Raw genomic sequence first — 12,481 nt, 5'->3', positions numbered from 1 at the left:
CTGTTTATTTATCACTCATTAAATAATATATATATATATATATATCACTTATCTGCACTATCCCTGTAAGTAGTTCCTGTAGTGTTTAAGATTAAGCTTTATATGTGAAACATTAAGTAATGTTTATGAAACATAAATTATAATTAATAGATTTATCCACCCACCAGTGCTCGAATTGTTCAAACGACATAACATTAAAATGCTAACATTCTTTAAGTTTTGATAAATTAAAGTGAATTTGGTAGATAATGTACTTTTATTGAAGGCAAAAGTCAAGTTTTGTTTGTCAAATGCACTTTGTTGAAAGTCTCAAATTGATCAAAGCAACGTCATTCATGATAAATAGTAAAATGTCGAATATTCAGGACACTAAAATTAAGATGTAGGAGAAGTAAATCTCGAGCAATATATGCAGCCTTTCCATGATTTATTTACTGAGGTGAAAAGACACTCCACTGCTTTTTAACCTGTGGTCTTCCTGCGCACGCGCCCTACGGAGCACCAGATGGCCCAATCAGCTATTTTAACTCACGCCCAAAAACAAACCGAATGGTTCCTTGAAGATGGCGACGGCTCTTGTGGTGAGTGACTCCAACATTCAAACTCAAACACAGATAATAACGTACACATATCGACAGTTTTGAATGGAAAACAGTCAGCGTCGGTGTTTTTATGTAAACTTTCATGTCAAACTGCGTTCTGCACTGCGGGGAACCGAAGACGCCGGGTTAGCTAAAACATTACGATATCAACACAGAAGATAAACGTTACCCGCTTCTTCCTTAAAGTTTTTAATTTTTTATTTTTTTAAAATCAACATTGCTGCATTTTAGTGATTGTAGTTTAAGTTTACTGAACACAGAGATAGAGACGATGGCTAAGTGAAGCATTGTTGACCGAGTGTGTGCACCTGACTCTCTCTGGCCCTGATGAACGCTGGTGTTTGAATGTATGACTTAAGTTCGAATTTGTCTGGGAAAACGTTTGTGTTCGATATCACGTACTATATATATAACAATAAAAAAACAACATAAAACTGTGTATGTATGTATGTATGTATGTGTGTGTGTGTGTGTGTGTATGTATGTATGTATATACATACATACATACATACATACATACATACATACACACACACACACACACACACACACACGTGTGTATATGTGTGTATCTATATGTATATGTATATATATATATATATATATGCACACACACACACTATATCATTAATGATCTCAACACACATCTAGCAGACATCTAAGTTAAATCCACGCCATCAATGTGAAGATCTGTGTAACTGAAGTAACTGAGATTTGTACAGCTTCAAAAATAATCCTGCAACACTCCTGCTGTGCCAGTCTACGTAACAACTTGAACTCCAGCAGCCAGCTACAACTCCCACTCTGTCACACATACAATTACAAAGATTCAGATCTATGGCTTGAAGTTTAAAATGAACAACAGCTGCCATCACAGATGGTAGAAAATACAGGAAATGTTTTTTTTATGCCCTTTTGTTCTTAAAGGTGTCAACTTCTCTTCCTGTCAATCCTGAGAAGGAAAAATGTGCAACATCCATTCAAAAGGTTGTGAATCCTGAAGCTTACATCAAGCACCCACTACAAAACAAGTAAGATCACTGCTCAGTTTTCAACACGTAATGATAATGATAATAATAATAATATTCTTATTCATATAGTTTGTTAAACCTGGTGTCAGGAAAACACAATTGAGACGTTAAAGTTGTTTAGTTTAGATCAAATATGATATTGCTGTAATCAAGATAAAAGTGTTTATCTTATGAAGTACTGTAGATGGATGCACAGAAGAACTGTCTGAAGTAACTCCTCTGATTTGCAGGTGGGCTCTTTGGTTTTTCAAGAACGATAAAAGCAAAACATGGCAGGCCAACCTTCGTCTCATCTCAAAATTTGACACGGTGGAAGACTTCTGGGCGTGAGTATATATTATTGCACATGACTACACTAAGAGCTGTGTGATAATGTACTGAGCAGGGCTGCGTAATGTGGCGTAACTCTATCATCACTGCGATTATATCAACATACATATTGCAAACAAACGCTTGAACTGCGATAAACGTGTCCCCCATGCTGAGTCTCCACAGCAGCGTGCTCCTGCTGCTAGTGCCAGGCCTTGTGCGCCCCCTGCAGCGAACACCGTGCTGCGGTTGCATCTCAACTCTCACACTGCCGCTAACGTCAACGGGCGCAGAGTTTCCTCTCCCATTCATTTGGTGCAACTCTTGTGTGTCGTTGTGTGTGTTTTTAGCCTGTTTCTTCTTCATCATTTCTCTCCTCTCCTTTTCTCCTGCCCAGTTCTAATCTCATGCGTGAGCACAGACACACAAAGGCTTCTCAAAACGTTAAAATCAGACTGAAATATCGGCTTGTACCGGGTGACGTAGCCTTGCTGAAGCAGAGAACTGCGTCCACGCCGAGGCTGTGGGCGACAAACTTCAATAAACATGACTTTAAAGTAACCAAATGGTTATGAGCATCTATACCGTGCAGCTGAAAATATGCATGAATGTCAGCCGACCAGACTTTATTATTCTTCACATGCATACCCATCATCACTTCCTTTCACCCTGGCCTTCAAAATAAGAGCTAATCACATCAGCTTCCTGTATAAACCTTTTTGCCCTTGGCAATAAAAATGGCGTACAATCTAGTTTGTGTTTCTGTTATATTTATATTTCATCCTGTTATTTACTGAATATTAATAAATAAAAAGAACACTTGTATCTCTTATAGCAAGGGATATGGTCATCGCAATATTATTGCTAGTATCGTGCAGCTCTAGTTTTTTATACTGAATCAAGTATACACAAGACAGTATTGCTGTGTAATTGTCTGTGTGTGCGAGAGCTTAAAAGTCGTATTCCACCATGTTTTTATCAAAGCTCATGTTGTTGAACATCTATCTTTCTTCTGTCCCAGGTTATACAACCATATTCAGCTATCAAGTAACCTGATGTCTGGCTGTGACTACTCACTGTTTAAGGTAAGGAGATATATATTAGTACTGTGCAGAAGTCTTAGGCCACCATTAGATTTGTTGTTTTAGCAATGCTATAACGACAATGGAGGATAATATTTTCTATTTCACTTTACTGGAACACATCCAGGTGTCAAGTATTTAGCGTGATATATATATATATATATATATATATACATACATACATACATACACGTGTGTGTGTGTGTATATGTGTATATATATATGTGTATACATATATGTATATATATATGTATACATATATGTATGTGTGTGTATATATGTATATGTGTGTGTGTGTGTATATATGTATGTGTGTGTGTGTGTGTATATATGTATATGTATATGTATATATGTATATGTATGTATATACATATGTGTATGTATATGTATATATATGTGTATGTATATACATATATATGTATGTGTGTATATATATGTGTGTGTGTGTCAACGCCAATCTACGTGCATTAAATCGGCAATATTTCTTATTCACTCTGTAGTTTATTAACGTGTAATTGACATTGTAAATGGCGACTGGCATTTTGTCCATACGTTGTAAAATGTCCGTGCCACAGGATGGAATCGAGCCCATGTGGGAAGACGAGCGGAACCGACGAGGCGGCCGCTGGCTGATAACGCTGTCCAAACAGCAGCGCAGAGCAGACCTGGACCGGTTCTGGTTGGAGACGGTATACAATGCATGGTCCCTTTGTGTATCAGTGACTTTGACTTTGCCATTATTACTTTATCTGTAGGACAAAGACTTCTTGACACATTGCAACAGGAGAAACACAAATGTTGGCTGGATTCCATTTGGCTGGTTTGGTGTCAGGGTTCTGGTATTGTGTATGTGCTGGCTCACTGCCACACTGTGATGGCTCACTGGGATGCTTGAAATGAATGGAGCATTGTTAAATGTTCTTGGTAACACCTGTTCGTTGCCAGCTGTGCCAAGTCAGAATCTGTGTGTTCTGAAGAGATCACCGGCTATCAACTGCTCTACAATGGACGAGACCTTGTAAAATAACGACCCGCTTTCTTATTCCTGCAGCTTTTGTGTCTCGTGGGCGAAGCATTTGACGACCACAGCGACGACGTGTGCGGCGCCGTCATCAACGTGCGAGCCAAAGGAGATAAAATAGCAATATGGACCACAGACTTCGAGAACAAAGAGGCCATTACGCACATAGGGTGAGAGCGGGAGGCTTCAGTTATTGATGGAAAATTAGCAGCTCGTCAACCGTAATGTAAACAACATTCATGAGCATGCTCTAGAACAATGAGATGATACCAAAACAGTAATAATAATTCATAATATTGGCTCGAATGCTTAATTTTCCCGTCCAAAAAGAGTAATTCTGTTGTTTGGGTGTTTAGTGTTGTGTATATATCGCATCTGTTCATACATTTCAAGGGGGAAAATGAATAGATTTTATTATGACGGGTAAAGATTCTTATCCCCAGTTATTAACCCTTTAACACCTAATCCTCAAAATGTTTTTTTTAATCATAAAAGGGCCAGAAAATGTCCAGTGAGTAAGTGCCTTTGCCCATTTTTCCAGAATAACTTTAAATATCTGGTAGTTATTTACAATTTACTGCATGTTAAACTAATTTATTAACACTTTAAAATGAAGAAAAACAAAAAACACTGTAGTTGTACATGAACACTGAAATTTGGACAGTATAAAACATATTTAAAATAACATTTGTTTGAGTCTTTGCCAAAAATGGAAACGATGTACAGGCGTTTTTACAACTCTCTTCTCTCTGGTGACAAAAACGCCGATTCGCCGGCTTCCTGCAACAGCGTGAGTGAAATTACCCTAGTAATTGTTGATTATTTGACGTGCAACTTATCAGCTTTCAGAAACCGTTGGAATTTTTCCACACAAAGAGTCGCGTAATTACAGTAATGCAAAGCGCGCTTGCGCAAACGTGTCGTCTGCAATGTGCTTGGTATTAAAGGGTTAAATGTGTGGATTTTATGTTTGTTATGTTATTTATTGTTTATTGAATTATACGTTTTTAGATTTTATATAATATAGCACATATTAATCTTGTGTTTTTCCTGTCTAGGCGTGTGTATAAGGAGAGATTAGGTGTTCCGCAGAAGGTGATCATCGGATACCAGTCACACGCCGACACGGCCACAAAGAGCGGCTCCACAACCAAGAACAAGTTTGTTGCCTGAGGATTGTTCACCGAATTGTCTTTTTTTTTTTCTTTTTTTCTTTCCCCTGGCACCAAGCACAGGTTTTCTGTTTGTTTGTTTTTTTTCCAACCCACAAATGTAAAGCACTATTTCTGTGAAATGTTTTGAAATTTAAGATAAAAAATTATTCTTTGGTTTGCCTACTCGCCATTTGACCAAAGCTTTGTTTATGGTGAAGAGTACAAGCAGTTTTTTTTTTTTTTGTGGTGGTGGGCTGAGTGTGTTCCGTTTTGTACTCTGGTGCGTTGATTTATTCCGCCGGTAGTGTATATAAATAATTTTTCAGTCATAAAACATTAAAGAGAAAAAACAAACAGCAAAAAAAAAAAATCCTTTAGCATTAAAAAAACGTTGAATGTGAACATGATTTAACTATAGATCCTATTTTCAAAGAATAGTAATTGAAAGAATATTTTGTAATTTTTGGGTTGGCAGTTTAACATAATTAAGCCACTTTATTGCCTCTTCAAACCTAGTTGTGAGCAAGAGGCCTCAGTTTGAACTCTTGCTTCTTGTCAGCTTGTTCAAAATGTGAACTAATTAAAATTTAAATGTTCAGGATTTGAATGACAAGTGGAGAATGTGTTCAGAAACGTTTTTGAATTTGAGTTCTTTGCCACACAAGTAAAGAAGACTTGCACTGAAACTAAACTACTACTAGCTTTATAGTACATGAATATTATTATTATAATATTATTATATATGAATCATTTGTACCACAGTATTTATGAGGATATTTTCTAAATGCGCATGCTAAATACATATTTTTTTAACCACACGGGTCACATGACGTAAGAAAGATGTTTACTTAAGTCTGCGAGTTCTTTCTTTCAATTCAAGTTTTGATGATAAAAAAAAGAATAAAATAGAATAATTTAGTTTTCAGATTTTGTTATATGTAATATGACATAAAAACAAGTACATTTTTTTGGAGAGATTTAACCGTGCCTTGAATGCAACACCCTGCTGCATCTTTCTGAGCAGTGAATGTACAAATGTGTTGAATAAATATATGCAGTGCATTGTGCTCTGATTACCATCTTGACTGATGACATTATTCCACTTGTACACTCACTTATTATTTCACACCACAGAGTGTTGTGAAATAATGAGTGATCACATGGGGGGCGCAGATTTTTGACTGATCTAAATTTCTGAGGTTGATATAATTATATTTGTGCATCCCAATCAGACACTGTACTGGATAATTAGAAGTCAATTAGAAGTCGAAGATAATTATTAAAAACTATTTTTTTTTTTTGATCCACCTTTCAATTTATTGAGCTATTTTGTATATATACACTGTGAGAATAGGAACACAAATCTAAAACTGCTGTTTGGTTTTGCATATAAACATTTTACTTTATTCTTTTTTGTATGCGTTCCCTGGACAGGTGTTCGGGTCGGGGGGGCCTGGTTTGTCCTGGACACAAGCGGGGGGGGTTCAAGGAAAAAAGGTTGGGAACCACTGCTTTAGTATGTTGTCCAAAATTTGACAAAAAAAGCCAGACTTTAGTATGTCGTCCAAAACCACTCAAAAATGTCATAGTATAGTATGTGGTCCAAAATCACTCAAAAACGTCATAGTATAGTATGTGGTCCAAAATCACTCAAAAATGTCATAGTATAGTATGTCGTCCAAAATCACTCAAAAATGTCATAGTATAGTATGTGGGTCACTCCAAAAATCACTATAGTATCAAAATCAGTCAAAAAAGTCATAGTATAGTATGTCGTCCAAAATGTGACAAAAAAGTCATAGTATAGTATGTCGTCCAAAATGGACAAAAAAGTCATAGTATAGTATGTCATCCAAAATAAGTAAAAAAAGTCATAGTATAGTATGTGGTCCAAAATCACTCGAAAAAGTCATAGTATAGTATGTGGTCCAAAATTGACAAAAATGCCATAGTATAGTATGTCGTCCAAAATTTGATAAAAATGTCATATTATAGTATGTTATGACTTTTTGACTGATTTTGGACCACATACTATACTATGACATTTTTGACAAATTTTGGACCACATACTATACTATGACATTTTTGACTAATTTTGGACGACATACTATACTATGACATTTTTGACTGATTTTGGACGACATACTATACTATGAAGTTTTTGACCGATTTTGGATGACATACTATACTATGACTTTTTTGTCACATTTTGGACGACATACTATACTATGACACTTTTGATTGATTTTGGACGACATATGTCACTATGACATTTCTGGTGATTGTGGAATACATTTATGTTCTTCCGTTGGCTGAGTGGTTTGTGACGCTCCCATTCAGAACCAGCCCTTAAGAGAAACTGGTTCGAATCCCTTCCCTGACAATTTCAGGTTGACAAGACATACTACACTATGACTTATTTAGGTGATTTTGGACGACATACTATACTATGACATTATTGACTCATTTTGGAGGACATACTATACTATGACATTTTTGACTCATTTTGGACGACATACTATACTATGACTTTTTTGACTGATTTTTGACAACATATTAAACTATGATTTTTTTGACCGATTTTGGACGACATATGTCACTATGACATTTCTGGTGATTGTGGAATACATTTATGTTCTTCCGTTGGCTGAGTGGTTTGTGACGCTCCCATTCAGAACCAGCCCTTAAGAGAAACTGGTTCGAATCCCTTCCCTGACAATTTCAGGTTGACAAGACATACTACACTATGACTTATTTAGGTGATTTTGGACGACATACTATACTATGACATTTTTGACTGATTTTGGACGACATACTATACTACGACTTTTTTGACTGATTTTTGACAACATACTAAACTATGACTTTTTTGACTGATTTTGGACGACATACTGTACTACCAACTTTATTTTGGCTGATTTTGGGCGACATACTATACTATGACATTTTGGCCCCAGTTTTTGGGCGACACTGATTTTGGACAACATACCATACTATGACATTTTTGACAAATTTTGGACCACATACTATACTATGACATTTTTGACTAATTTTGGACGACATACTATACTATGACATTTTTGACTGATTTTGGACGACATACTATACTATGACTTTCATGACCGATTTTGGACGACATACTATACTATGACATTTTGACCTATTTTTGGACGGACATAATATACTATGACTTTTTTGACTGACTCATATACTATACTACTATGATTTTTTGACTGATTTTTAATAACATACCAAACTATGACTTTTGACTGAATTTGGACCTACATACCATACTACATGGACTGATTTTGGATCTATTATACCATACTATGACTCTTTTTTTTGACTTATTTTTGACAACATATGACTTTGACTTATTTTGACCTATTATACTATACTATTATTTTTTGACTATTTTCCTTGACCACATACTGTTCATGACATTTTGACCGATTTTGGACCACATACTACACTCACATACTACACTATGATTTTTTTGACAGATTTTTGACAACATACCAAACTATGATTTTTTTGACTGAATTTGGACGACATACTATACTATGACATTTTTGACTGATTTTGGACGACATACTATAATATGACACCTTTGATTGATTTTGGACGACATATGTCACTATGACATTTCTGGTGATTGTGGAATACATTTATGTTCTTCCGTTGGCTGAGTGGTTTGTGATGCTCCCATTCAGAACCAGCCCTTAAGAGACACTGGTTTGAATCCCTTCCCTGACATGTAAGACAATTTCAGGTTGACAAGACATACTACACTATGACTTATTTATGTGATTTTGGACGACATACTATACTATGACTTTTTTGACTGATTTTGGACGACATACTATACTATGACTTTTTTGATTTTGGACGACATACTATACTATGACTTTTTTGACTGATTTTGGACAACATACTATACTATGACATTTTAGACTGATTTTGAACGACATACTATACTATGACCTTTTGGTCACATTTAGGAAAGACATACTATACTATGACTTTTTGGACGACATACTATGACTTTTTCATTTTGGACAACATACTATACTATGACTTTTTGGACTGATTTTGGACGACATACTATACTATGACATTTTTGACAGATTTTGGACGACATACTATACTATGATGTTTTTGACCAATTTTTGACGACATACTAAAGTATGACTTTTTTGTCAAATTTTGGACCACATACTATACTATGACATTATTGACTCATTTTGGAGGACATACTATACTATGACATTTTTGACTCATTTTGGACGACATACTATACTATGACTTTTTTGACTGATTTTTGACAACATATTAAACTATGATTTTTTTGACCGATTTTGGATGACATACTATACTATGACATATTTGTCACATTTTGGATGATATACTTGAGCATGACTTTTTTTGTCACATTTTGGACGACATAGTAACCATTGACTTTTTTGTGTTGCAATGACATAATTCACATACCTACTTCTTGTGTATGAAACTCATTTCAGCACAACTGAGGAAGCTTCACTTCCTGCTCCACATAAATATGCAGATTCGCTCATTGGCGACTGTTTTTGGCGATAATTGATTCCTTCCCCAGAATCATGACAGAAGGTAATGGTTTCTTTTGATAAAAGGCTAATTTGAGTCATGTAGTGGGTAAGTAAAAAAATAAATAAAAACTTTAACGCCGACATCACAGCTTCCCTGATGATTAATGGTACAAATGCAAGGCTGAGACTCAACACATGAAAAAAAGAACTGCAGCGCCCTGAGCAATGTCACCTTGGTGACACATTGAGAGTACAGAGATTGGTAGAGGAGGAGTGCCAGTGTCTTAATTGCACCCGGTCCTTCTTTGTTCTCCCGCACCGTGTCACTCTCCCAGCTACCACACAGGTTCTCACTGATTCTCCATGATAGAGGCTAAGTGGGCAGGAAACATGGCTCTTTAAATGCAGCATGTGTGTGAACTCTACAGTAAACACACTCTGAGATACCATGTTTCTGAACTCAAAGCTGCTTCCAGTGAGAATCTCTTATGTTACACGAGATAGAGACGAGCTGCAGACGTCCGAAGACATGTCCGGAGCACAGATACCAGCAATTTGTCTTATCTGGTTTGACAGGCTCTGGACTGTGGCGGTACAGAGAAGGCGGATGCTTTTGCTCGCGTCTCTGGCCACAAGCGATGAGAGGAGGAAATCCTCAGATGTTCGAAGCGATGCGAAAATAAAGCACACGTCACAACAAGGAGTGATAGCAAACATCTGGAGCTCAACTTGTGTGCATCTGCAGAGGACCAATACTTGGTAACACGTTGAATGAAGGCATTAGTCAAGGTTTACAGCATTGGAGAATCAATAGCAGAGCAGCAGCGAGGGCGAGCAGCAGCGAGGGCAAGCAGTGATATTTGGATTCATCTTCATGCCGACCGAGGATATCGAACTGCATTTGTTGCCCAAAAAGCCCACATGGGCCATAAATCTCAAATGTCAAAAAGTGGCAGTATGCAAGACTGAATTATTCAGTTCGGACTGAGAAAATGCGAGCAGATAAAAACCAAGCGCTTTTGCACAAACTCTGTAGTAAAAATGGAAATGTGTGGAGGGAAACACAGTTAAGATTACAGATTGGGGCTATGAAACTTCAATATGAACATAACCGAGCACACAAAAGTCAGTGCCAAAACAATTTCACAGACTTATGACAGACATACACTGTGGTTTGGACAAAAAGATGACCGACGTAAAAAAAGACATTTGATGGCATCTTTGGTCCTGGCTCCGAAACTGTGAGCTGTGAGAGAGGTTCAGAGATAGCGCTTGTCACAGCTTTGTGGCCACAGACCAGGGACAAAATTCTGACAGTGTCACAGTATTTAAAATGAGTTTTTTCCCACAGATGTCAATCAGATCTGATGTTTTTTTCAGGGCTTTGTAGAAACACAATCAGACTCGTGCCACTTCAGTTTGCAGTCGTAATAAATCATATGGCCATATTGAAAGCCATGTGTACAGGCACAGAGCATTATTAATGTTGTCTGTGTCCAATGGAAAACCTTTGGAGAATACTGAATCAGACATTTGTCATAAATAAATTGTACACCATTACATTTTATATATCGTACTGTGACAGCTTCAGTTAGAAGATTAGAAAATGGTCTAAAATATCTGTAATAGTCCAGGGTTTGACATGTCCTGAATTCTGAATGTGTCAATATATTGTCAATCAGAGTGTATGTATTATTATTTACTTATTAGTAAAAAAAAAAACCTTGTTGGTTTTCTAAGAGTTGGATAAAAATAATTTTGCATAGAATTTGTTCATACATTCCTCAGTTGGTGAATGATTTCCATCCCTAAAAAGGTTTAATATTAAAGTCCAACAGATTATTTCCTCATTATGTAATAGTGCCAATGTGTTGCTCAAATGTATATATACAGCCATATTTTCTCTGATTCTGTATCATTTTAATTACCTCTGACTTTATGTCCCTAAAAACATGAATAGAGTTATACAATAACAATTAATATTTTCAGACACATAGTTATAAGGGAGAAAAAAGCAATTTGCTATAGGAATTAAATTGTCTTTGTATTGCAATGACAAGAACCCAAGTGGGAATTTCATGAAAAAAGTCAAAATCAGGATCAAAATTTGAATCATTTCCTTTTTATGATTCAAACAAAAATTTAAAAGCTTAATTCAGTCTCAGCTTAACTGTTTACAACTGCACCTGCGATACACTTAATTCTTTTATGCCGACTTCACTCAGGTTTTTATCACTGGTACAGCCAACTTTATTAGTTCCATGCTGCTTGTCATAAACTTTGAGAATTCCACAAACGTCGTTCTGCAGGCGCCTTTAGACAGCTTACTGTCTTTCACTTGAGCTAATAGGATTTTAGCATGAAGCCCTTTTGGCAAATTGATTAAGCTCCTGTCAGACATGGCTAAATGAGACGGGGCAACACAAGTTTGCCGAACTATTTTTGCTTATTTCTTTATTTATTTCATTTTAATTTTGTCAGGCTTTGCTATTTATTTTTTGGGGGAGGGGAGTGAACAGCCTTTGGGAGGCTACAGCATTTGCAGCAAAAGGGAAAAAACTCTACGCCATCTGGTTGAGGATTTATTTCCGTCCTCCCTGTGTCCATGTAAAAGAACTTGATGAACACATGATAAGTTTTCCCTGCACAGCGATATCCAACTGACTGTGTGCCCGGTCACTTCCTGGTTTTCAATAAGCCAGACTGGCTATTTCTGG

General features: G+C 36.5%; 1 protein-coding gene across 1 annotated transcript; it reads left to right on the top strand.

The window, feature by feature from the left end:
- The first annotated feature begins 449 nt into the window (after window positions 1-449).
- LOC122778175 (eukaryotic translation initiation factor 4E-1A-like) lies at window positions 450-5,800 on the top strand. The gene is made up of 7 exons (XM_044039803.1): window positions 450-581; window positions 1,530-1,633; window positions 1,864-1,959; window positions 2,964-3,027; window positions 3,600-3,713; window positions 4,076-4,215; window positions 5,104-5,800. The coding sequence occupies exons 1-7, from the start codon at window positions 564-566 to the stop codon at window positions 5,216-5,218; spliced, it is 651 nt and encodes a 216-aa protein (XP_043895738.1). The 5' UTR covers window positions 450-563; the 3' UTR covers window positions 5,219-5,800.
- Window positions 5,801-12,481: the final 6,681 nt, after the last annotated feature.

The sequence above is a fragment of the Solea senegalensis genome, linkage group LG12 (genome assembly GCF_019176455.1).
Source record: "Solea senegalensis isolate Sse05_10M linkage group LG12, IFAPA_SoseM_1, whole genome shotgun sequence".
Lineage (NCBI taxonomy): Eukaryota > Metazoa > Chordata > Actinopteri > Pleuronectiformes > Soleidae > Solea > Solea senegalensis.
Note: the sequence above shows the minus strand (reverse complement) of the source record. Positions and strands in the feature narration are given on the sequence as shown.